This window comes from Serinus canaria, chromosome 12 (genome assembly GCF_022539315.1).
Source record: "Serinus canaria isolate serCan28SL12 chromosome 12, serCan2020, whole genome shotgun sequence".
In the NCBI taxonomy this organism is placed as follows: domain Eukaryota; kingdom Metazoa; phylum Chordata; class Aves; order Passeriformes; family Fringillidae; genus Serinus; species Serinus canaria.
In genome coordinates this window covers 16713029-16738861 of record NC_066326.1, presented here as the reverse complement: position 1 = coordinate 16738861, position 25833 = coordinate 16713029, and the positions used below count along the sequence as shown (strand labels likewise).

Below are 25833 nucleotides of genomic sequence, written 5' to 3'. Positions count from 1 at the left end.
GGGATATTCTGCTGAAGAAATGCACCTGACATGTTCCCAGTTTTGAGGAAATCAGGAAGATAGAGAAGCCAGGGTGAAGCCAGCACAGCAAACACGGGAAATAAAAGAAATAAAGCAATTTGCTCAAGGGTGCATGAGGAGGACAAGTGTGGGTGGTCACCCTAAGCCAGAGGAGGAGAAGCCTTGTCACAGAGGACCCTGGGAAGGGCTGTTTCAGCGGGGGACAGGCTGGATCATCCCAGGAAAGGAAGAATGAGGCATTTGGCAGAAGGGCTGAATTCCTCTGGCAACAAAGGTTAAGCACACAGCTGCACCTGTCCTGGGGAAAGGGACCAATGCCAGGTGGGGAAGGAGGTCACAGCCCCCCCAGCATCCTGCTCTGGGACTGTTGGGAAAGAGCAGCAAGTTTCCCAGGGTGGGGGCCTCAGCACAGAGCCTTTCTGTCACACTGGCTCTCCCAGTCTGCTGGCAGCAGCCATGGGCTGCAGCACGCCAGGGAAAAGCTGCCCAAAACACCTATGGAAACGTTTGGAAGAGCTGAAAATAGAGTTTGGAAAACAAATGCTGACCAGCCACACAACTCTTCCAGGAATATATTAAGTGTTAGTGTAGTTGCATTCCAGTCCCTGAGTATATTTTCAATAAATAAATATTTTAAACCTCTTTGTTTCAAAATGTATTGTATTATTCAAGTGCTGTGCAATGCTTCACATTTTAGATCTGCAGGCGGCCAGGCAAAATTGCTGCTGATTTTTAAAACTCTGCTGTGCTGCCTAGGGTATCACTTTAAGTTTTTTTTCAGGTACTTTTCTACAAACACATTTATTCTGCATTATAACATTGGGTCTCTACCAATACACCAAATCCTGTTTTAATCGTGGATTAAAACATCTTTACTCACAAACCAACAACAATAGGTTTATTTTCAAATCTATCTTCCCCCCTGTTTTAACAGTCCATTAAGCAAAAGAAAATACACCAGTAACTCTGTATGCAAAGTAACTCTCTGAAGAACGAGGAATTTTTGTCATTGACAAAGCCACAGTACGTTCCACTGGCAGCAGTTTCTGGGAGTTCCATTTGAGCAGTGAGCAGGGCTGCCAGGACACAAGTACTGCACGTAACAAGCCAACTACACTGCAGACATGCCAAAGCTCCCCCGAGGCCCTGCTCCTCTACAGACACCGCAAAGAAGCATGTACAGGGAAAATGGATCAGCCTGTGCCCTAACCTGGTATCCTCTCTGCACACAGACCTCAATCCATGCCCTTCAACCCAAACACACTACATCCACAGGGATACTGAACCCTCCTGCAGAAGGGAAAACCCAGACACAGCAGCTGTGCTTTTGGAAGGTCCAAAGCACAGCACACAGAAGAGTGTGGCTATGGCAAATCCTGCTCCCCAGCACCCATCCCATTACTGGTACAGGTCCTTGAGCACCAGATACCAACTAAACACAGCTTAACCTTCAGAGCACAGACTTCCACTGGCACTGTACAGTACACAAATATTAATATTGACAAATAAATTCAGGCCTGCTTAATCCAACACACACAGCACTGTCGCCAAGCTTGTGTTTTGTTTGGAGAACAGACCAGACAATCTGAGCCTGGCTGCCTTACCTATTTCTGAAAGCCAGACTTAACTCAACCAACAGATAACAACCAAGCTGAAAGCCCAATCCTCACCACAAATCCCTCCTGCTCATCGAGCTCTTGAAACTGAGAGGGGGAAAACAGCCCCGGGGTACTGCAGTTATCTCCATCAGTGCTGTGGGGAGCTGGAGACAACACGTGCCTGCCAGGCCAGGTACCTGGTACAGGTAAGTGCCTGCCAGTGCTCCTCACCACTATCAGCTCAATCAGCTCAGGGGAGCTCTGTGACTGCTCAGCAGAACAGGGCTACATGACCCCACTATCTCCTTTTCCATCCTTACAGCTTAGGCTGTAAATTCTTCAGGGACAGCTATGAAAGCAGGAGGTCCTGATGGAGCACTGCTAGCCATGGCTAGCTGGGACCTCTGCAGGGAGCCATGGCAGCAGTTCCAACAGCTCCTGGGTAAGGATGCTGGGAAAGGCCAAAAACTGTGAAAAATGTTAATTTCCTGCACTGGTATGCAGACTGCACCTAAGAAACTGCTTAACTGGACACGGGGAGAGGAATCAAGGCTGAAGTACAGTGATTTGCATTCGGGATTTTTGTCTTTGGTATAGGGTAACCAACACACACCACGTAATTGTAGGGGAGCTTTGGGGTGTGGAGACTTGTGAGGCCACCGAGGTGACATCGAGTCAGACAAGGCTGAGAGATGAAACTTCCTGTGTAGCACAAACACCAGGTTTGGGTATGGATGCAGCAGAGTTCAAAGTGATGAGCATAAAGTAATACAGGGCTGTTACCTGGGAATCTGGAGGGATATGGGCAAGGAAGAGAAGGTTCTGAAATAGGAAAAAATGGAAAACAAGGTGTAAGATAGAGAACAAAGGAGGGTCAACCTTCCTGTTGTAGGAGCAGTGGCACCTACAGACAGCCATGACCCCAAAGAACAGACTGAACCCCCCAGGGTGCCAGGGAATGCCCCTGGACTCCCCATCTGATCTGTGGCAAACAGACTTGCTGTGGGAGGGCAAAGTGGGGTGCACTCGCACACCAACACAGAGTGCCATGGGAGGGAAGGGTGACCAGATCTGGCATTCAGAAGCAGTGCCATTTGCCAGATCTAACAGTAATAATTATGAGCTTTAGAATACTAAGTGTGTAAAATGCTCTAACTGGAAATTAGTACCAGTGCTGCTCATTAGTGAGCCTCTCAGGTCAGCTGCCTGCACCCCAAAGGGGCTGGATCAGCCCAGGGCTCAGCAGGATGCCCCAGCCCGGGGTGGGGGCTGGCTGCTGACCAGGCACCTCAGTGGAGAGGTTAAGCCTGCGTGGGCAGAGCATCTGGGCTGCTTGTGTTACACATTTGCACAACACTGACCCATCACTGAACACCGTGCACACAGAGGAGCACACCGCTGGCTACACTTTCAATTACTTCTAATAATAAACTGGGATAAAGAGCTTAGAAGTTGGAAGTGCTGTGCAAAGCACACCTGCAATTAAAGGGGCACTCCTCAACCACACCACGTCAGCAGGAGCAGAGAGCTGGCCACGCAGGGACAGGAATAGGGCCCTCCATGCATCCTCCCACTCTTTGAGCAGGACTGACCTAAATCCTTCCCTTTTCAGACTCCAGTGGAAGGAGGAAAACGAGTCGGTCTCATTAATTTCACCTCCTGCTGCTTGGTGAACTTGTCTGCAGAAAAAAAAAAAAAAAAAAAAAAAAAAAAAAAAATTCAAAGCTATGCTGGAGACCTGGCAACTCAAACCTTCTGTGGAGCAGAAGGCACAAATGACCTGCTGCAGCATTGCTCACCTCATGACCAAGCTCTGCTCTGGCCCCTAGAGCTCCTCAGGTTATTCAGCTGAGGACTCTTTACAGATGCAGTTAGGACATTCAGCAAGGGAACTGTTCCTCTGCAGGGCAGTTGATGCAATAGAAGGGCACATAGTCCATGGACAGCTGGTGGCTCAGAAAAGACTTCTCTGGTATGCAGGAGACCCTGAGACTGGCACAGTGCACAACACAGGCGACTCCTCCCTGCAGCTTCCTCAGAGCCTCACTGGAGCCAAGTACACCGGGGCACCCTATTTTCCTGTGATTTCCAGAGTTCAAGTTGATTTTTTAATCTGACAGTAACAGTAGAAGACTATAAAAAGCCCCACAGTGGCCTGAGCAGCTCCAGAGTCTAAAATAAACATGCCAAGCCCTATTTGTGATGGAGTAAAAATAGCTTGTTTCTCATACCTTCCCAGGACCTCTGCTTCGTGCACAAAAGTTTCACAGGTTAACTACAAAAATATCAGATGTGCAAGGAATGGCTTGATTTGAGCTTTGCACTGTTTGAGGAGTTCAGAAAGCCACCGTGGCCCTGCAGCAAAGGGATGAACCCTCAAAGCTCATCTCCCGCCCAGGGCTAAAGGCAGCCGCTGCCAATTCCCTTTAATAGAAACCACTGTCCTTCTGGAGAAAAAAAATCCAAACAAAAAAAAAAAAATCTACAAACGTCACTGGAATTACATCTTGTGCTCTTTCTTGGCTGGATACTTTTTAAATGACACTTCTTCCAAAGAGCAGTAACTATAAAATCTAGTGCAGAGCTGTGCTGCAGCCGGGACGGGCTCCCTGGGAAGCAGAGCAAGCACAATCAGTGTCTGCATCAAAAGGAGAAGACAGACTGTGGCTGGTCTGTCTCATCCTAAGAAACGCCAGTTCATAGCCAGTTCTGCTAAATTAACTTTTTTCCAGGGCCTAAATGTATCTCACCTGGCACCTGTGATGCTCGTGAAGAGAACAGAAAAGCAAGACCTGGGAGGGAAGCTCGGCAGGAAAGCCGTCACGATGCCAAGTTTAATCATTACATCATTTCTAGTGACAGATCTGCCAGACCCACAAGTGAGCACCAACCTATTTATGACTTGGGTTTAAAAAAAGGGCCAGAATTTGCAATGCATCTGAAGCTTGCTGGTATTTATACAGGCACTAAAAGGCACCCAGGGAAAAGGCCAGGCGTGCACGTCCCCAGCGTGGAGCCACCAGCTCCAGGAGCCTTCTGAGAAACAGCCGGCACATGTCCCTACAAGGCAGCGCTGACAGTGGCACATGCAGCTGTCCCTCTGCCTCAGCCCAGGAGCACACACCAGCTTCCAACCCCGCCCAGACAACACAAGGCAGGACACTGGTTCTGGGGGACCCACAGGGAGCACCTTCGCCAGCCACACCCACCACCCCGCTCTTGCTCCAGGGTCACTGCTAGAATTCATCTCCAGAAACCTGGGCTCAAATTGAGGAGGCATAAATTAAGCAGCAATCTGGGTCTTTGGGTGAGATGCAGAGGCATCTCCAAAGAGCTCTTAGCACAGCCCCCCTCATTTTAAGTGAGAGGGACAAGAATAACAAATTTCTTGCTAAACACTAATTTAGTTTAGCAGGTCACATTGAAAAGCTCAACATTTGTACTTTAGATTATGTTCTTAACCATGCCCACATCATATTGAAGGCCAGCATCTACTGAGTCTGGATCACAAGTCCCTGAAGTTTCCACCTCTTGATGAAATCACTTTTGCACCTTGTCTTGAGCCAAAGGCTTCAAGAGATAGAAAAGACATAGTCTCCCCTCAGTTACTTATTTCCATTATTAAGCACTCTAGCAAGTAAACAAGGAAAACCACACACGTTTCCCAGGTTTTACATTGTCTGGCTGCTTCCTCCTCTTGTTAGACACAGACTTCCATCATTTATGGTCAAAATTGTTTCAGAGAACAAGGAGAGCAACCTGCAGCTTTCCAGCCCCTTGTACCACCTGCCTACACACTGTCACTGAATGGTCACCTCACCAGATGCTTCAAGGTAAAAATCACAGCTTATCTTATATGAATATTTGGTGCTAGCTGTTACATAAACATTACTGCTTTTAGAGGAGGCTTCTCTCAAGTTCCTTGCTCTCTTCACTTGCATTTACTTCCCATTCTTTCAGCTTACTCTGAAAGAGAAGGACTCATGGAAAAAATGTTCTTCATATCTGGTAGGCAGTGGTATGACAGCCCAGCCACCAATCATCTGAAACACCAATAACCTCACCCACATGTGCACCCCAGGATGTCAGCTCATACTTCCACCCTCCAGTGCACTGCATCATGCTTCCTTCCTACACCGGTGAACTCTTCCTCCTATTCAGTGGCCCAAAAAGATCTCAAGGGATCCTGCAACATGGGGCCTGCAAGCTGTATGCATCCTCCCATGTTGGCAAAGACTTGGAAAATGTGTAGAGAGAGGAACGGCTGAGCTTTCTCCCTGCCTCTTCCTCACAGGGCAGATGTGGTCCAGCCTGCTTGAAGACCCACAGCAGCAACACAGGCAGCCACATCACCATTTTAATCATTGCAGCTGCCCAAGGAAGCATTTCCACCTCTCCCATCCCAGTCCTCTCTTCCCTTTGTACTGGTACAAGAGTTACAGAGCACAGAGAAGTGGATGTGGGAAATGACACACATTAAAGGAATGCAACAAGAGACAAACAAGAGGCCAGTTCCCATCTGGTCAGTCTCCAGACTGGATGTGGGCTCTGCAGGACCACTTCTCTTTTCCTTTTCACAAGGGAAAGGCAGGACTTCTTCTGCCAGCAGCACCTGCTCAAACCAACTGAGAAGCTGAGCACACCAAGTCTGGACCCTGCAACAAACTGTGCCAGGCAAGAGCACTGCAAAAAGACACCAAGGAAAACCCAGACAATTCCAAAGATAAAGAGAAATTAAACTGGGTTCAGCTGGACATGTCCCATTCATTTCCCACTATTGTCCTAACTAGCATCTGAGCAGCACACACTGAGAGCTACGGTCACCTCCCACAGCCAGCTGCATCCTGGTAGCAGGCACAGCAATTCCCTCAGAGCAGGAGGCTCTGACTGGATCCATTCCACATTAACAGTCTGCTCGAGCACTCCTGGGCAAACTGCAGCAGGCAGGCCAGTGACCTGATGCAGGTTTCTTTTCAGCCACTAAGCCACTTTAAAAGACATCTAAAAATACACAAAATGCTTTTCTCATGTGACTTTTCTAGGCGATGGACTGCTCTAAAGCCTGCAACCACAAATGGAACAAGACACGGCTGCAAGACCTCTTTTCCTGCACCACCAGCCTCTACACTGGCAACCTGTTGAGACCAAGAGACCAGCTGAAGGTAAAAACCTTGAGCATTATGCTTGGCAGTATCAGCTCCTGAGGCAGCACCATTCTCCCCAAGGGCTGTGCTTCCATTCAGGAGCGCCACGCCGATGGGGAGCTGCTATGTTGTGCTGTGCTTCTGCTCCAGAAGGATCCTCAGCTACACCCAGAAGAGTTCAAATTTAACTCCTCCCCACCAAGCCTGAAATAAAAAACAACTTCTCAGCTCTGCTGACACAGGTAATTCCTTTCCACTGAGGAGAGGAGGTAAATAGGACAAATGTTTGCCTTTGAAAGTGCTTTGCAAATCAGCTCAGATGGCTGCTGCCACAAAGCCCAAGCAGGAAGACACTGGCCACTTCAGCTGATCCTCAGGCTCTTTAAGAGTAGATTTACATTACCAAGTTTCCCATCAAGATTCTTCCTCCATTCCCAGACTGGAGCAGAAAAGCTCTTTAGAGATGCAGACCCATGTGCTTACAAACTCCTGTACATGCCAGTGCCTGCCTTGAACCAGAGTAGACACTGACACTGGGAAGTGAAAGGTGTCTGCTCCTGGACAGGCTCAGGCTGCAGAGCTGAGCCATCTGCTTCTACTGAAGCTGAGGGTGGCTCTTCCTTGCTCCAAAGCAGACACCTCACTGTGTGCCCAGGCAGCTCCAGGCTTCAGCTGACCTTTTCCAGTTGGCACAGCCTACAACTGCTGGTCCCAAACAGGGCTCAGAGTCAGCTGTGCAGAATTCACTAATAATGATCATCTTAGTCACTGCTTAAAGAAGAATCTCACCCCTAAACACTTGCCTAGGGAGTCAGCTCAGCCAGCCTTAATTCCCATATATGACCAGAAATGAGGACTTCAGCATGTGGAGCAATCTTTCCTGGGCTCCCAGCTGGAGTGACCAAGCCATGCACCACACCAGTCCAGAAGACACTCCCAGGACAGAGCTCTGCACCCAGCCTTGCTCTCGATGATTTCCCTCATGCTGGTGGCAGACTGCTCTTCCAGCAGGATGTGAACTGACCAACTCATCACAAAACACAGGTATGTGTGGCCAAGGCGTGCCTTCAGAACTGCCCCTGTATGCAGTATCTCGACTTCATTTTAACTTCAGAAAAAAAATCAAACCCTAAATCTCACTGCCTCCTCTGTTCTCTGCCTTTCTTTGTGGCACAGGGGAGAAGCTGCCTCAAAGGATTTCCTGAAGCATCATATCAAGGCAAAGGTTTTGAACCAGCATGTGAACAGACTGTAAGAAATCCATAAAAAGTGCGAAGAGGCTTACCTGGAGTCAGCAGGATTAAGTTTCCTATACCGAGTTATGCACCTCCAGGGGAGGCTTTAGGAGCCTGCCATTCAGGGAAGAGAAAAAGGCTGGAGGCTGCTGAGCTGGGTCACGCTGGAGCAAAGCACACAGCACCAGGATGCAGCACAGAGGTCTGCAGGAAACAGCTTCTTCCTGTGACGGCAGGACAGCACCACGACCCCTCTCCCCTGAGACACCCAGGGCCAGGCACAGCCCACTGCCAGAGCAGGCTGAGCTCACACAGCCACCTGCAGTCACCGAGGTGTGTGAGAGATGCATGGCCCCACCTGTCTCGGCAGGACCCGGCTCCAAGAGGGAAACAAGGAAGGGGAGGAGGAGGCAAGCAGCACTCAGACCACTCCCAGCTGACCCAATGACTAAAAGATTGGAGGAGCTTTGGTGGAGCAGCACAGAACCAAGAGGAGGGTCGGCATTCCAGTCTTCAGGAATAATGGGTGTGCAGTGCAATGGTAGCGGTGCTGGGACGCTGGTTTGAGGGGAGGGTGGGGACTGAACCACATCACAGGCTGGAACAGTGCTTCCAGAGTGCAGGAGCTCATCCATCTCTGACTGAGGCTTTAATAAGCAAACCTTCTCACACCCAAATTAGCCATGGCAATCACGGAGTACTTCCCTCTGCCACATTCAGTACACGGAATCGCACACAACTTTTATCCTGGTTTATCACCATTACTGCACAGGGAGCACCACTGCCTTCTCAAAGCTTTAATCCCTCAATATACAATTTTACATCATTGCCAGTAGCAAGTGAAGCCCTTTTTCATGTTAGCTTTGACTACAAAGTTTTCATGAGGCTGTAAAGCCCAATTCCTACACTTTTCTTACAGTTTAGTGCCAAGGGTTCATGGGCTTTGCATGCAGTATTGTTGCAACACATTGCTTTAGTTTTCTCTGGACATTTCTGAAGATTTGTATTTATCTCAGCAATTGTCATTCTCAGATCAAATTTCTTACCTTCCCAGAGGCTGACCCCTGCTATTCAAACAAAATCTTACTCTAAGATATAGTAACTCTTTCTTGAAAGAGCAACCAACACAAGGCACACAGACAAACACAGAGCACTGGCTTTGTAAACACCACTGGAAGCACAAAATTCCCCAGGTAGAGGACACAAAGTTTCATGTTTTGGCCACACAGCTCACCCTGGAGAAGTGAACTGATACCATGGAAACACATACAGCACCATGGCACAGACCTTTATGCTAGATTACCAGTTCAGTCACTCAGCATTACTGCCATCAACACAAACGTTAATGCCCAGCCTAAAAAACACCTGATCTGACCCAGACACTCATTAAAATAAGGCTGAGTGCCCCATTCCTGATGCTCTATCCCGTTCAGGATGGGCAGATCTGCATTATGACCATGCTGCAGAATTTGCACGACCACTTACACATCCCATACAACAGCTATTTGTGCACAAACACCACACTGCAGAAGCTTTCAATGAACTGAAACGGAGAATTAATGAAACAAATCAATTCTATGAGTTGCTTGTGCCCATTAAGTTCAGCTGATGCCAGTACCTCTGCAATTACACTTTCCCACATGTCTTACAGCTTTTGCTACGGTAGGAGAAAGGAAAGATGCCAAGCAATGTCAGAAGATAGGCAGAGGAGGTTTTGAATTTTAGGAAAAATACTAGAAGAAGATTCTCCCTTGGAATTGGCATAGTCCCACCCTTGCCTCCAGCCAGCCTTTACCTGTATCTGAAGAGGCAGAAATCTCATTTTTAGAGAAAAAGACACACAGCTACACTGATTCTGTGTAGCTTCCTGGTAGGATCCTATGAAGTTGAATTCAGAGATGGTTTTAGAATAACCACCTTTTATCCCCTTAATGTAGGCCCCCAGGCAGTATCATAAAAATTCCACTAGAAATATTTCCTTTGGGGTGGGGAAACACCATGCATGGTCTGTCATGCAGGAACCAGCTCCTACAGCACAGAGAGCTCACACTCCACAGAGGTCAAGACCTAAGCAGAAAGCCTAAGGGACATGAGCAGGGAATCACTGCAGCCTCAAATATGCCTCTCATTCCCCACCTAGAAGCCCACACCTGTGTAAAGCCTTCCTGCAGGAATCCCAAGTGGCACAACACAAAAGTCACACCTCACATCTCAGCAACATTCAGAAAAGATCTGATGAAACTTCTTGCTGTACAGGGAACTCCCAGCTACAGACCAATACTGAAGAGCCGCTTTAGAAAAAACTTCACACTGGAAAAACTCACAACTATTTCCACCCTGATTAAAGTGGAATCTGTACAGTATCCTGGACTGCTGAATAACCAAGCACTACAGACAGGGATCTTGGTTCCTCTCCACTGAAATTGAAAAGTCCCAAAGAAGCCATGCACACAAGGAAGTCCTGGAAGCTCTGGATAGAGATGTGCTTCCCACAGAGCCTGGGAGAATCCATTTGGGGGTGAGAGGGAAGAGGCAATTAGGGCCAGCTTAGCAAGGACCAGCAGCACACAGTCCCCTCATTGCAATCTGAGATTGTGACAGTGGCACAAGACTTTCACATCACCTGTCATGATTCAACACTTCAGTGGAAAACTGCTGGTTCAAACCATCACTCAAGCTCATCCAAAAATCGATCCCTAGCCTTTGGGACTGATATAAAATGATCAATATCTGCTACTGGAAACTCTCATCAAAATTACTGAATGTTAATCCCCACCCTTAAGGAACATACTTCACAGAAGATTAAGCTTTCTGAAGTCGAAATGCACAGTCTAGTTCAAAAAAAGAGAGAAGTCCATGTGAATTCAGCACACACATCCAGCACTCCTCTGACCTGTAACTACACGAGATTGAACTGAAACCTCTCTGTAACCACCTCTCCACCCCAGAGGAGGGAGGGCAGGAATGCTGCCTGTCAGGTCCCTAACGAGCAGTATCTACCAAGGACTGCAGGAAGGGGCTTCTGAGCCAGTTTGCTGGAATGCTCAGAGAAACCAGCACACAAAATATTTTAGAATCTGCCCATGGAAACCCTGTATGAATTGAGCCCTTCTCAGAAAGTACAGCAGGAAAGACACACCATATTCTTATTGGGGTTGCAGTGACGGCAAAAGCACTGTGGTGAGACCACAAGGTGAGAAAAGAGAACTCACGAGCGGAAACCTTCGCTCAGATACATTTTTACAGGTCAGAAGAGGCTGCAAGCCTGGTTTTCTAAAGAAAAACCCTAAACAAAGCTGAACTCAGCAGGGCTGGGACAAATTTTATTGCTGTTTCCAAGCCTCACCCTCTTGCATGTCAAAGTCAGTACTTTGAATCCCACCAAGAATCACTCTCCAGGCCCAAAGGATACCTGCAGGACAGTGAAATGGGGGACAACTCAACCCTGAAAAAGTAAATATCTGTTATAGCCAAGAGCACCATTACAAAGGGAGAGCTCTGCTGATCCAATGGCTTCCTGCCTTCAAGGACGGTCCAACACCCTTCCCTTGCAAAGGGAATAAAGGATCAAGCTGAAAAAAACCAACTTTACACCAAATCAGCAGAAACAACTGCTCTATGCATTAGCTCAGCACCACAGCTGGCCCCTGGGAGGAGGCAAGAGGGCACAGCTGAAAGCAGAGAAAGAGAAGGGCCCTTTTAAGAGCATCAAAACATGAGGGTGGCTGAGGTGACCACTTGCCCTGATCTAACCCACCACAGGGACCATGCCCACCTCCTCCTCCTCCTCCAGGCTGGGCTTCACTTCTTTTCCCTCTGCAGTGCTGAGCTGCACTCCTCCTGGTGGGGATTCACAAGCCCCTTCCATGGAAAATCCAGGTTACTAAACTGCAGAAAATTAACCCAGGGACAAAACAGGTCAGCTGAGCAAAATGACTGCAGGCACCACAATGGCATGTCTGGGGTCTGACCTCTCTGCTCCAAAGGCAGTGAGGCTTACCCAGCTCAGCCTTCCCACACAACCCTCTGCTACCTCACCCTGAGACCAGCATGGTGCCACTGACACTGGCATGGCCTGACAGTGACACAGCCACAGGCCACAGAGCTGAACACCATTGTTTTGGGGTTTGGCAGCCATTGTGAGCTCTCCACAGACCGGGGAGAGTGCCACAGTAAGGAGATAAGGGAGCACTTGGTAGCCCTGCAGCCCCCTCTGGCTCCTGGGTCCCAACACATTGTCCAGGGAGAGGACCCCAGACGTGGAAGAACCCTGCAAGGCTGCACTGCTGCTGTGGGCAGAGATTCCAGGGAATCTCCTAGGGTGCCTCAAGGCTCTGAAAAACCAGCACTGATGTGACCTTGAGCAGGACATGGCATTCAGGAAAACAGGAGGCCCCTGCTGTCCACCCAACTCCAATCAAAGTCATGCCACTCACCTTGTCCCATCTCCTCCACCTCACTCACCCAGAACAGCTCAGAAACCAGGCCCAAGAGCCAGGGAGCTTTCTGCTGGTCACCAAGTGACCAGCTCAGGCAGTGCACAGGGACAGGGCCTGACTGACATGGGGACTTGGATCATCTCCTTCAGACACTGCTGCATCAGCAGATCAGTTCAGATGCTCATGAAAATTCCACTGACAAAAATACTGGTAACATCAAACATATACAACCATCTTTCTTGCTGGCAAGCTAAAATTTTATCCCAGAAAAGCTGAACCAGAGACAGTTTCAGTCAACAGATAAGCACAGAGAGATACAAAGACAGAAGGCACCAGGCTAGGATATGCACCTACCTAGAGTGTTCACATAGGTTAATACATTAACTTTTCATCCAGCAGTACCTTAGTAGTTTGCTCAAATTCAATCTCACAGAACAAACCCCAAAAACGCAGGTTCTTCGGGTTGATATTTTATTTTTCACAGCTTAAGCATGGTCACAGTCCTTAGCAAATTGGGTTTAAGGTACAGAGCTCTCCAGACTGCACAAACATTCTAAGAACAAACATTTTCAGCATACCAAGAGCTCAGATACACTAGGTCAATCCAACTGTGTTTATTTGTATTTCACCCAAATCACCGCCAAAGTACTCGGAGCTCAAGGAGCAACAGCCTCCCACTGATTCAGCAAGAGACCAGAAGTAATTGGTAGACAGTCTGCAAGCACCACAAAGAATGCCAGAGGCATTTATTTACATGACCCCTGTTTGCCTGAGAAGAATTCAGCGTTTGCATTTTCCTCACTCAAATTAATCATCACTAGACTTAACTCCTCCGTACTATTCCTCAGCTAACAGGAGTAAAGGCACAAACCACCCAAAATCATCCCCACAAAACTTTTCAGATAGCTGCTACTCCCAGAACAGGCAGACCTTTACTCCATCAGCTGGAGTTCCTCCCCAGGCTGGCACAACACCCTTGGAGATATCTCTCCAGGCCAATGTGTCTCTCCAAGGAACAAGGAAAAGGCAAGGAGACACCATTCCTACTGGTGAGCAACACCACTCCTGCCAGGGCAGAACCATCACACCTTCTCTGCTAGGTTGACAACACTGCACCTCATGCCTGAGCTGCAGACAATAAAGCATGAAAACTTCCCCAGGATCTAGCTGCTGCAACCACACAGTTCTCTTCACCCTCAGTGCCTACTGGTCCTTAGAGCAGAGCCCCAGAGCACTTCCCAGGCCTGTCTGCTGGCACGCTCATACAAGCCAGGATGCAGCAGGGCTCCCTCCAACACTACCCCCTCGCTGTCAGAGCATGGCTCTGCCCAGGACAGGCAGGCCAGAATTCCTCCAGAGCAGCTGCCCATGGAAGACAAGCCACGGCCAGAGTGCTGGGCCAGCTCTGATCAGGAGCTGCACGGCTGGGGCTGGCAAAGGGTCCCACTCTGCCTGTCACACGCCCTCCTTCCCTCCCAAGAGTGGCTGGCTCAGCACTGTGCGCACTGGGACATGAGGAGAACAGAGTGGGTAAGTTACCAGTGTTTCTAACAGCAGGCAAGTGGCTGGGGTCAACAAATCCCATACATACAAAACTTACTGGTATAGAGTGAGAGCAGAACACCTTTACTGCTATCAGCCCCAAAATTCGGACTGATTCCCCAGGTCTGATGCCAACAATTAAGCACAATTTACAACTCTATTTACACAATGCTTAAAGAAATGGGTATGTCTAAGCCAGCTGGTGCCGTCAGCAACATCTCCCAGTTATTGGAGCATTTGTGCCAGCTCCCAAAGAAGTGAGCCTGAACTGCTGCAGCAAGGAGCCAGTGCGACCTGGAATCAGCCAGGCTTTGCTGATTACTCCTCTGAGTAAACAGTGGTGTTCCCAGCACTTCAGCCTGCTCTCAAGCTCCTTCTGTTGGCATACTACCCTATATTTAGGAGAGAAGAGTGCAATGACAAGCATTGAGAAGAATGAATAAGTGGTTTAGGATGCTTGGTATAGCAGCAGAGACTGTGTGAAAAAACCTAAGAATCAGAAACTCCTAAAGTGAGGAAAGGAATCTGTAAAGCTAAAGGTGGAATGAGACAGCATTCCATTTGGAAAGTTAAATAGCAAGTTTTGTTAAGAATAGTACTCACACGGCAAGAGGCATTAGCAGTCAACCAAGTAACAGAAATGGGTGGTAGAAAGAAGCTCCTGCCTGGAAGGGCTAAGAGAAAATAGGCAAATTCTTGGGTTTTTTTAACACAAAAAGAAGATTTTAATCTCATTTTGTACAGGTGAACGCCAGTGGTGTTCTCCCAAGCCTAGGAGGCCAAAACTCCAGGACCAAGGGAGATATACCTCAGGGAGTGACAGCGATCCCTACAGTCAGGTCCCACATCCCCCTGTCCACACCTTCCTCCCCGAGCAGCAGGACCTAGTTACACTCCAAAACCACAACTTCAAACCTGTGGCAAAACTCAGTAAATCTAGGCCTGTTGACTTGATGGGCATTGGAAACTTGTGTGAGCCACTTTGCAGCCTGTTGCTTCCAAGAAACCAGGGAGACCACAAGTAATATCTGCCATTTAGACCTTTTTGGGCGGTAGAACCACTAACCTGCCTTCAGTCACCTGCACTGGGGACTGAAGATAAAGTTAGCCGGCAGCTCTGTCCCTCCCGGAACAGCCTCTGCTGTTAGTCACGCTCGCGGTGCCCGGAGCCAAGGTCAGCCCTGGGAAGCGGCGGGGCCCAGGGAGCTCCAGCGGGGCAGCGCCGAGAGGCTGCCCGGCCCCCTGGCTGGGACAGCCACCTGTCCCTGAGGAACACACAACTCCGCCAGCTACCTGGGCACCCACCTGTGCTCCCACGGCGCCGGGCCGGTCCCGGTGAGCGGGGAGAGCCCGGGACGCCCACACGGGGTTTGTCACAACCGGAGCCGGCTGCCGCCACCGACAGCACCTGGGCCTCTCCCGGCGAAGCCCCGAGACTGACCCGGTACAGCCCGGGCCGACCCAGCCGCTTGAAACCCCGGGCCCACTCCGCCTCCCGCCCGGCCCCGCCGAGCACTCTCGGGCGCAGCGCCCACCCAGGGCCGAGGGCGGCGGCGAGAAAGCGGCGCGGAGGGAGCGAGGCCCGGCGGGAAGGCGGCACGGGGCCGGTCCCGCAGGCCGCGGAGGGCGCGCCGAGCTGAAGCGGCGCCGCGCCAGGAAAGCCACCCCGCCGCCCGCTCTCCGCCAGGCCCGGGCCCGCCGCGCCTCTGCCCAGGCCGCGCCACCGCCGCCAGCCCCGCTCCCCGCCGCCAAGGGCAGGACGGCCCAGCAGGTGCCGCCGCAGCCCCGCTCCGGCCGGTCGCGGTTCCTCCGTCCCCGCTCTCACCGTGCACGCCGGGCCCGGCCCCGCTCCCGCCGGCTCCGCGGCCCCGACGCACCGAGCGGGCGGCGCGGCGCGAGCGCGACCCCGCGCGGGCACGTACCCCACGGGGGCGGGGCTGGTGCGCGCGCGCGGCGCCTGGCAACCGGCGGCACGAGCGCGCCGCGGCCAATCGGCGCCCAGCTACAGAGCCGGCCACGCCCCCCTACGCCCCGCCCCTCCAAGATGCCCCATGCGGCCACACCCCGCCCCATAGCCCCGCCCCACAGCCCCGCCCGCTCCCGTGGGGGCCGCCGCACAGCCCCGCCCTCTGACCCTCCTCCAGGGCCCCACCCTGTCCCCAGGCCCCGCCTCACTGCCGCAGGACCCGTCCCCTCTGCTCCGGGCCCGCCCCCTGTGCGCAGACCTTGCCCACGCCCCTCGCGGGTCCTCGCGGGGTGACCCCGGCCCCGCCAGAACCCGCCCCGCCGCTCAGGCCCCGCCCCGCCGTGCACGTGCCCGCCCCGGAGTGACCCCGGGCCCGCCTGGCCCCGCCCCACCGCATCAGGCCCCGCCTCTTCCTCCACCACCCCGCCCTCGCCCCTGTCCCCGTCCCGCCCTCGCCCCCGTCCCCGCCCCGCCCCACGCGTGCCCGCCGCGGGGTGACCCCGGCCCTGCCTGGCCCCGAGCCCGACCGCAAATATTTGCTCGGGGCCGTCCCGGAGCTCCCGGGGACGTGGGGCCGCCGCCATGCAGCCCGTGCTGGGGGTCCTGCTCGCCCTGGCCGCGGCTCTGGGCTCAGGTAGGGCCCCAGGCTGGGTCGCCGTGGGGCTGGAGGGCGCGGGGCAGTGCGGGGCTCAAGGCAGGGCCGACGGCCGGGCCGGGAGCCTGGAGGCCATGCCCTGTCCCACGGCAGACGGAGGGTGCCGGAAGCAGCGGGTGATGTAGGGCAGGGACCCTCCTGCTCCTGGGCATGTGGATCAGGACATAGGACAGGGATCCCCTGCTCCATATTACATGGTTCCCATGCTCCATAGGACAGTGTTCCCCTCCTCCATGGGACACGGATCGCGTGCTCTGTGGAACAGAGAGATCCCAGGCTCTATGGGACAGGGATATCCTCCTCCATGCGGCAGGGATCCAACACTCCACAGGGCCCCAGTGCTCATGCTGTGCCCCCATGGCCACACTGAGCTCTTGCCACACTCCCCAGGCCACCGGTCACCCCTCAATGACTTCCAGCGCCTGCGAGCCACCGAGCTGCTGGCAGTACCTGTGGACTCACCGCCACCGCTGCCGCAGCAGGGCACTGCGGAGCAGTGTGCCCAACGCTGTGCCACCAGCCTGGCTTGCCGGTGAGCAGGGCATGCTGCCACCGCGGGGCAGATGGGAGTGCACGGGCCACAGCACTGGGTCACTGCACTTGGACACTGGGTGCTCACATGTGTGACCCAGGTCCCGCGGGCCCTGGCTTCACATGGTGCCATGCCAGACTCCCGCTGTGCCTCCCAGGGCTTTCCACCATGACCAGCAGAGCCAGTTGTGCCAGCTGCTGCCCTGGACCCAGCACTCACCCCGCATCCAGCTGCAGAAGAACATCCGCTATGACCTGTACCAGAAGAAAGGTGGGCTGGTGCCATGGGTGAGCATGGGAACACCACAGACTGGGCACAGGCCACCTGGCACAGGACTCCTCATTGCCCATGTGCCCTGACCCGGCCCTGGGGCTCTGAAGAGGTGCCTGGCTCTGTTCAGACTACCTGCGGGACTGCATCGTGGGCGATGGCTCTGGCTACCGCGGCACACGGGCCACGACGGAGAAGGGGCTGCACTGCCAGCATTGGCAAGCCACAACACCACATGATCACAGGTGCCCCTGTGTCCCTGGCTGTCCCGTGGCACGTACCCCGGACAGCATGGGGCAATGGGAAACAGGGTGGGAGCAGTGCAGGATAGCACAGGAGCAATGGGGACAGCTTGGGGACAATGGCACTGACAGGGGTAGCGCATCATCCTTGCTGTGCCCACTCCAGGGCAAAGGATTCCTGTCAGCCCTCCTACCCACTCTGCTGCCAGCAGGTTTCTGCCATCCCCTCGCAATGGGCTGGAGGAGAATTACTGCCGAAACCCTGACCGGGACAAGCGGGGCCCATGGTGTTACACTGTTGATCCCAATGTCCGGCACCAGAACTGCGGCATAAAGAAGTGTGAGGATGGTGAGTGCCACATCCCAGGATCAATCACCCTGTGCTCCATGTTTCCCCCACACTGAGCCCTGTAGTTGTTGGCAGCTGTCTGCATGACCTGCAATGGTGAGGATTACCGTGGCACCGTGGACCACACCGAATCAGGGACAGAGTGCCAGCGCTGGGACCTGCAGCACCCACACAAACACCCCTACCACCCCAACAAGTACTAGCCCCAGTTCCCAGCAGTGCATTGCCCTCGTTGAGTGCCAGGTGCTGGGGTGATGGTGCCACCTCAACTGCTGCTCCCTGTCTCTGGCCCAGGTACCCTGACAAGGGGCTAGATGACAACTACTGCCGCAACCCTGACAGCTCCGAGCGGCCCTGGTGCTACACCACCGACCCCGAGAGGGAGCGCGAATACTGCCGCATCCGCATCTGCAGTAAGTCCCCACCAGCATCGTGCACAGCTGGGCCTGAGGGTCCTGGGTGCCACCTCTGACTGTGCTACTCTGCCCCTCTCTCTGGCCACACAAGCAGAAAAACGCCCACGGCCCGTCAACGTCACCAATGGCTGCTTCAGGGGCAAGGGTGAAGGTTACCGTGGCCGAGTGAATGTTACCGTGTCGGGGATCCCCTGCCAGCGATGGGACTCCCAGGTGCCCCATAAACACCACTTCGTGCCTGAGAAGTACCCGTGCAAGTAAGAGTATGGCTGTGCACCCCAGGAGGGTGGTGCTGGGCAGCACCCATGGGGGGGACAACCATGCGGCCCCTCCTCCAGGGACCTGCAGGAGAACTACTGCCGCAACCCCGACGGATCAGAGGCGCCGTGGTGCTTCACCTCCCGCCCCACTGTCCGCATCGCCTTCTGCTTCCACATCCGCCGCTGCCCTGATGAGCAGGATGCCCAAGGTGAGCCACCCCAGGCACCTGTCCCTGGGTGCCCACCCTGGTGCCCCTGTGAGGGATGCCAGCCCTCCCTGTCTGTCTCCAGAGTGCTACCATGGCCACGGCAAGCACTACCATGGCCACATCAGCAAGACCCGCAAGGGAATCACCTGCCAGCCCTGGGCTGCCCAGACACCCCACGTGCCCCAGTGAGTGTGTCAGGGGAGGTGGTGGGTACATGGATGGGGAAGGAGATGGGATTGGGGTGGGGTTGGAGATGAGGATGGGGATGGTGACAGTGATGGTGACTGCCTCCTGGCAGGATGTCACCTGCCACCCACCCTGAGGCACACCTGGAGGAGAACTACTGCCGCAACCCTGATGACGACAGCCATGGCCCCTGGTGCTACACCATGGACCCTCGTACCCCCTTTGATTATTGTGCCATCAAGCCCTGTTGTGAGCCCCTACCCACATCCCTGCAGAGCTAGAGGGGACCTTGGCCACACACAGAGTAGTTTTGGTCCCCTCAGGGTAGCTGGATCCTGTGCCAGTGCTACCCTCTGTTTTCTCTCTGCAGCTGGGAGCACAGCGCCCTCCATCATGGAGAATACAGGTGGTGGCCCACGGGCCCTGGGTGGGCACCCTGGGGTGGGTGCTGTTGGTACAGCCCCAGCTGATGCCCACCCTTCCCACAGACGCAGTTACATTTGAGCAGTGTGGCCAGCGGGAGGAGAGGCTGCAGCAGAAGGGGCGCATCGTTGGTGGCCAGCCTGGCAACTCACCCTGGACTGTCAGCATCCGCAACCGGTGAGGGGGTGTCCCACGTGCATTGCCATGTACTCAGTGTCCCCCCAGAGCTCACCCCCTGTCCCCACAGGGCTGGTGTGCACTTCTGCGGGGGATCCCTGGTGAAGGAGCAGTGGGTGATCAGCACACGCCAGTGCTTCTTCTCCTGGTAAGGCTGGGGCTGGGGCGTGGGGTGGTGGGACCCCTCTGTGCCCTCATGTCCCTGTCCCACAGCGATGCCGACCTGACGGGCTATGAGGTGCAGCTGGGGACGCTCTTCAAGGACCCTGGCCCTGGGGACCCTGACCAACAGACCATCCCCATTGTGCAGATTTTCTGCGGCCCCTCTGAGTCCCAGCTGGTGATGCTAAAGCTAGCAAGGTGAGTGGCTGTGCCTTGGCCTCTGCCATGCTCCACTGCTGGCCAGGCTGGCACCGTGTCCCACTGCCCCTCTTGCCACAGGCCAGCTGCTCTGACCAAGCGTGTGGCCCTGATCTGCCTGCCCCCCGAGCGCTATGTTGTGCCTGCGGGCACTGTCTGTGAGATCGCCGGCTGGGGGGAAACCAGAGGTACCTGCCACAGGCAGCCCCTGCTGGGGAATTCCCTGTTCAATACAGCCCCTGCCAAAGCCATTCCATCCCCTCTGCCCACAGCATCCCCATGTCCATGGCATCTCCTCGCTCACAGCATCCCTTACTGGAACTATCCCCTGCCTGCAGCAACCCCCAGATCCCTGGCATACCTCTGCTCACAGCATCTCCCTTCCGTGGTATTTTCCTGCCCATTCCATCCCCCTGACTAGAGCATCCCTTGCCCCTGCCCATCCCATCCCCCTGCCTGCAGCATCCCTTGCCACTGGTATCACCCTGTCCATGGCATCCCTCTTCCACAACATCTCCCTTCCACATCCTCCTGCAATGACGTGTACTGCCATGCCATCCTCCTGTCCATGCATTCCCTGCCTACAGCATCCCCTGCCCATGCCATTCCCCTGTATCCCTGTCGGCACGATGCCGCATCCTGTGCCCTCTGCCCACAGGCACGGCTGACAGCAGCGTGCTGAATGTGGCGCAGCTGCCAGTGCTGGGCCACAGCGAGTGCAACAGGGCGCTGCGGGGGCGCCTCAAGGAGAGTGAGCTGTGCACTGCCCCACTGCGTGCCGGCGTGGGTGCCTGCGAGGTGAGCTGGGCTCGGGACACCCACCTCCAGGTGGCGGAAGGTGCTGGCACCAGGGTGACACCACTCTCTTTGTGCCGCAGGGTGATTATGGCGGACCATTGGCTTGCCTCACCGCTGACTGCTGGGTGCTGGAGGGGGTGATCACCCCCTCCCGTGTCTGTGCCCGCACTGACCTGCCCGCTCTCTTCATCCGTGTTTCCCTCTATGTTGACTGGATCTACAAGGTGATGAAGATGGGTTGAGCTGGCATTCCCAGCCTGGCACAGCTGCCACTGCACAATAAAGGCACAGCCTTGGCCACAGGAGTCAGCACTGCAGAAGGTCTCACATTTATTTAACACCAAACCCTCAGCCACATCCCCGCCCCTGGTTACACTCACTCCATCTGCCTCTGGTCCTGGTGTGGTCTCCAGGGCCAGCAGTCACCCTGGGGCTGGCATAGCCCAGGACCACTGTGGGCACTAGGGGCTGTTCTGGCCTGTCCCATCCTGCCTGGGCTGCCCCAGGTGCTGGAGGAGCCAGTGGGCACAGTTCTTGAAGACATCAGCCTCTGTCTCCACACCAGCCAGTGCATGGCCACCCTCTGGGTACCACAGCAGCCTGTGGGGAGGGACAGGATGGGAAGATGCTCATCCAGCAACCCAGAGCTCCCTCCCAACTCCCACCTGCACCCCCACTCACCGTGCTGGCACACCCCTGGCCCGCAGCACCCGGTATAGCTCCAGCGCCTGCGTGGGGCTGACGCGCCGGTCCCGGGCGCCCACGCACAGCAACACTGGTGTCTGCACCTGCAGCACTGCCCTCAGTGGGTGTCTGACACCCCACACCTGGCACCCCACACCCATCCTGACCCTGCCTTACCTGGGCTGCCTGGGCGATGGGCGAGCGCAGTAGCATGGTGGCCACATCCTCAGCACACGGCACTCGATCAAAGGAGTAGGGCAGCCCGAGGGAGGTGTAGCGCCTGCAGCACAGAGACACAAGTGGCTATCACAGGGACATGGCATGGCATGGCACAGGATGGGGGTGGCACTCACCAGTCAGGGATGTCAGAGGTGCCCAGTAGTGCGGGCAGGTTGGAGACGGGGCTGCGCAGGGCACAGGCTTGGTAACGTTCAGGCTCACGGGTGAGGAGGTGGAGGGCAATGAAGGCTCCATGGGAGCCAGCCAGCAGGGCCAGGCGGTGTGGGTCCAGGGGCTCTCTGTGCAGTGCCTGCTCCACTGCCAGCTGCACCCATGGGGCACCCACCATTGGCACCCAGCAGCATCCTCCCAGCAGCATCCCCCCAGCACCTCCCAGCAGCATCCCCCCCCAGCACCCCTCACCTGGGTGTCTGCCACATCCTGCTCACCCACACGGGAAAGCAGGGAGCTGATGCTGGCCTGGCCAAAGCCCAGGGAGCCACGATAGTTCACTGAGGAGACAGGTCCGTCAGTGCCATGTCTCACTGGGACACAGGGCCACATGTCCCCGAGCTCCCCAGCACTCACCCAGGAGCACAGCGAAGCCCAGCTGGCACAGTGCAGCCATACTCGGACGCCAGCGGGCATCGAAGACAGCATGGGGGCCACCTGGGGCCAGCATGGGCATCACCTGGGCTGCCACCAGCACTGCCAGGGTGTCCCCACCGTCCCTGCACTCACCATGGGGGCACACAATGAGGGGGTGCGGTGGTGTGCCATCTGAGGGGCTCAACAGCAGGGCCTCAAAAGCCTGGGTATCTGCGCCAGGGAAGGGGTCCCACTCAGCAGCCGCCACCCTGGGCACCCAGTACCCTGCCCCCCTGCAAATTCTGAGGCTTCCTGGCTCCCAGGCAGCACCAAGGTGCAGCAGGGGCCCCCAGGGGCTCACCCTGTGCAGCGGGGCCCTGCTCACTGCAGGGTGGCTGGAGTGTCAGGGTCTTCCAGGTGACACCAGGAATGGTTGGGGTGTCCTCCACTGGCACCCAGCCAAGGGGCAGCTCTTGGCCTGCTGGTGGCAGCACGGCCACCACCTGGGCACAGGCAATGGATGACACTGGGGCTGTGCTGTGACAAGGCTGTGCCATATCGGATCGAGCTGTGCCACACCACACTATGCCTCCCTATGCCAGACCACACGATGGCGTGTGCCCCACTGTGCTGGGCCTGGCTGCACATTGCTGTGCCATATCCCACTGTGCCACATGGTGCCAGGGCACTGCTCACCAGGCTGGGGGGATGGTGGGGGGCTGAGCAGGTGGCCACCAGCAGGTCCCACTGGAGAGTGAGCAGCTCCCAGCACCCTTTAGATGACCCTGGGGACATAACACGTGTTGGTGATCACAGCTGCTCACTAGAGCACCACAGGTAGCCGGTACCATGTACCTGCTGTGAGGTTGGTGACGGTGCACGCCTCTGTATCCACGAGCAGCAGGTCCTATGAGGGTGCAGAGCACAGGCAGTGGTGTCACCACGGGCTGTGTGGGTCAAGTCCCTGGCCCTGCCATGCCCTGGACTCACGGTGCGGCTCCGCTGAGGGGTGCCCAGCACGGCTCGCCGGCTGTCAGCTGCCCAGCACCGCTGTGGCAGCACCTCTGCATAGAGCCCGGCGAAGGCTGCAAGTGGGGCAGAGCACTGGGCTGGTGAGCCAGGGTCATGGGCACCTGGCAGGGGCTGGCACCAGCCCCCCATCAGAACCCAGCTCTGCCCACCATGCCTTGCTCACCCTCTGTGGGCTCCTGAACCACGTCGAGCACTGTCACCGTCTGCTTTGTCTGCCAGGTGAGCTGGGGAGAGCTAGTGCTCAGGGATGGACCCATGCCAGGGGAAACTGAGGAAGGGAGGCTTGGGGACACCCCCACCCCAGCCAGGCACTGCAAGAGGCTGTGCCACCTTGTGCTGCCAGCACAGTGCCCGGGTGTCACAGCCATGCCTGGTGCTCGTGAAGCCCAACTCACCATGCGCAGTCGCAGACACTGCCGGTGGGGCCCCCCCACGGCCCCTTCCAGGTAGAGCAGATGCTGGCCATCAGGGCTCAGCCGGGGGGAGCAGACAGAACCATTCTCTGCTGACAGCAGCTCTGTGGGCAGCAAGGGGTCAGCATCCCAGGGATGCCTAGGCACCCCCCAGCACCCCAGCACTCACCACAGCACCCGCTGACCAGGTCCAAGTAGAAAATCCCTGACCTGGGAGGAAAGAGTGAGTCAGGTTGGACCCCCACTATGCTGATACTACATGAGCATCCTGGCATGGTGCTGGTTGCTGGCTGGGACCCACCTCCTGTTGGAGCAGGCGTTCAGCCCCAGGCGGAAGGGCTTGTGCCACCAGCCCACAAACACCACACCACGGTCATCCGGGGACCACAGGGCCTGTGTGACAGTCAGGCTTATCCCACAGCCCCAGGCTGGGTCCCCTGGGGCGCTCCCTGCACCCCATCCTGACCTGGCCAGGGGAGAGGTGCTCTGGGACTCCCTCCAGCACTGACAGGTTGAGGCCCTGCAGGTCCAGGACGCAGAGGACTGGCACACTGCGTGTGCTCAGGGCTTCCCCCCAGTCCTCGTGGTACACAAACTGCTTGCCCTGTGGCACAGACCCATCAGCCCCATGGCCGGTGGCCCCAGGCATGCAGTTCTGTCCATGACACACTCATGGATGTACGGCACACTCATGGGGTGCACAGCATGTTGAGGGGGTGCCTGGTGTGCCCAAGGGGCTTGTGCCACACTCACAGTGGGCATGGCCTGCTTGGGAGTACACTGAACACACTCATGGGGCACCTACCTCCTCATCCTCATGCTCTGCTGCTGGCCAGGCTGCCCCTGGCACATCCCAGGGACAGGGGGGCTGTGCTTTCGGCCGGATCTTCTCAGCCACATAGAGGAGCCGTGTCTCTGAGTGTGACCAGGCCAGGCAGGCAAAAGGCCCTGGCATGGCAAAGGAATGCCAAAGCCCAGCCTGACACAGGCACAGCTGGGCAGCAGGTGGCCACCAGGGCTGCTGGCCATGCCAACCTCACCCCTGTTGTGGGTGGGGACCATGGGGAAGGGGCCCTACCCTCCGTGTAGACGTCCCCATGCTTCCCCAGCGCAGTGAGATCCACGCTGTGGCTGCATCCCTCGCTGTCCCACACCTGGGGGGACGGGCGGCACACGATGTACACGGTGCCCACCGCCCTGCCCTGGCACTCCGGCCGCCCCAGGGAGCGACGGGCACAGCCGCGTTACCTCCAGCAGCTCGCGGCCCTGTGGCGGGCAGCGTTTGAGCGCGGCGCGGCGCTGGCCCGTGGGCGAGTCCTGGCTGAGGAGCCTGAGGGCGGGAGGGGCGGCGGCTGCGGCGGGCCGTGCGCTGTGGGCACCGGCCGCGGCACAGACACATTGCCCCATCCCGCACCCGCCCGTGCCCTACTGGTTGTGGATCTCGGTGCTGAGCGCGGTTCGGCTGACGGCGAGGCCCTGGCGGCCGGCTGTGCGCTGCAGGCTGTAGTGGCGGCCGAAGCGCAGGAGCCGCCGGCGGGCCAGGTCGGGGCGGCTGCACTCTGAGGGACGGGACCGTCAGCGCCCGCTCACACCGGGACAGAGGCGCGGGGGTGGCCGAGCCCGCCACTCACCGGTGTAGAGCAGGAAGGTCTGGCCCCCAGCCGCGGCCCTGAGGGCGGCACGGGTGACGGCAGGGAACCGGCTCAGCTCCCGGTAGCAGGCAGCGGGGCCGTGGGCCGCCTGCATAAGGGAAGGGACATGCAGGTCGGGGGTAAGCTCACCCCCCTGCCCATGCCCCCGGCTCGAAGCTGGGCTGTGCGCACCCACACAGTTCCCCTGAGCCCCCCGGCCCACCTCCACACCCTTCTCGGTCGCTGTGGCCATGGGGCTGTTCTCTGCCGGGCCGGGCCTGCCGCCCGCAGTGGGACAGCTGCCAAAGCAGGTGGGAGCAGCCCGGCGGCAGCGCCCGGCCGGTGCCAGCCCTCCAGCCGCTCCCCGCTGCCCCGCATGGCCAGGCAGGGTCACCCTTCCCATGGCCCAACACATCCCCATGGCACAGCCGCACATCCCGGCAG

The 25833-nt window shown here is 56.0% G+C and overlaps 3 protein-coding genes across 6 annotated transcripts in view; 1 reads left to right on the top strand and 2 right to left on the bottom strand.

The window, feature by feature from the left end:
- Positions 1-15871, bottom strand: part of DAG1 (dystroglycan 1) — a 50037-nt gene extending 34166 nt beyond the window's left edge. Inside the window, exon 1 of one of the 3 annotated variants that reach the window (XM_030227963.2) lies at positions 15805-15871. The gene's annotated coding sequence lies outside the window, so the exon portion shown is untranslated. Of the gene's footprint in view, positions 1-8048; positions 8068-15284; positions 15421-15804 lie in introns of those variants that run through there. The other 2 variants (XM_009090996.4, XM_018914968.3) reach the window with 2 other exon arrangements.
- A 579-nt stretch (positions 15872-16450) lies between these two features.
- On the top strand, positions 16451-21127 carry MST1 (macrophage stimulating 1). Of its 2 annotated transcripts, none has more exons than XM_050979493.1 (18): positions 16451-16579; positions 16991-17132; positions 17290-17402; positions 17533-17647; positions 17857-17993; positions 18069-18189; positions 18288-18406; positions 18504-18666; positions 18748-18878; positions 18961-19063; positions 19177-19313; positions 19435-19470; positions 19553-19664; positions 19735-19812; positions 19878-20024; positions 20106-20212; positions 20683-20822; positions 20903-21127. In XM_050979493.1, exons 1-18 carry the CDS (start codon positions 16528-16530, stop codon positions 21062-21064), a joined length of 2115 nt encoding a protein of 704 aa, XP_050835450.1. In that variant the 5' UTR covers positions 16451-16527; the 3' UTR covers positions 21065-21127. The 2 variants fall into 2 exon arrangements, with proteins under 2 accessions (XP_050835450.1, XP_009089245.2); XM_009090997.4 differs by having other exon boundaries at positions 18501-18666.
- A 7-nt stretch (positions 21128-21134) lies between these two features.
- LOC103817126 (acylamino-acid-releasing enzyme) lies at positions 21135-25767 on the bottom strand. The gene is given in 22 exon segments (XM_050979495.1): positions 21135-21422; positions 21504-21610; positions 21684-21786; positions 21860-22237; positions 22314-22394; positions 22467-22544; positions 22675-22816; positions 23010-23098; positions 23169-23220; positions 23304-23398; positions 23509-23569; positions 23741-23862; positions 23928-23968; positions 24060-24151; positions 24225-24362; positions 24564-24706; positions 24837-24912; positions 25007-25088; positions 25188-25317; positions 25390-25534; positions 25613-25669; positions 25672-25767. Coding segments are annotated over 22 exon segments (2532 nt in total). The 3' UTR covers positions 21135-21198.
- Between the last annotated feature and the right edge of the window lie 66 nt (positions 25768-25833).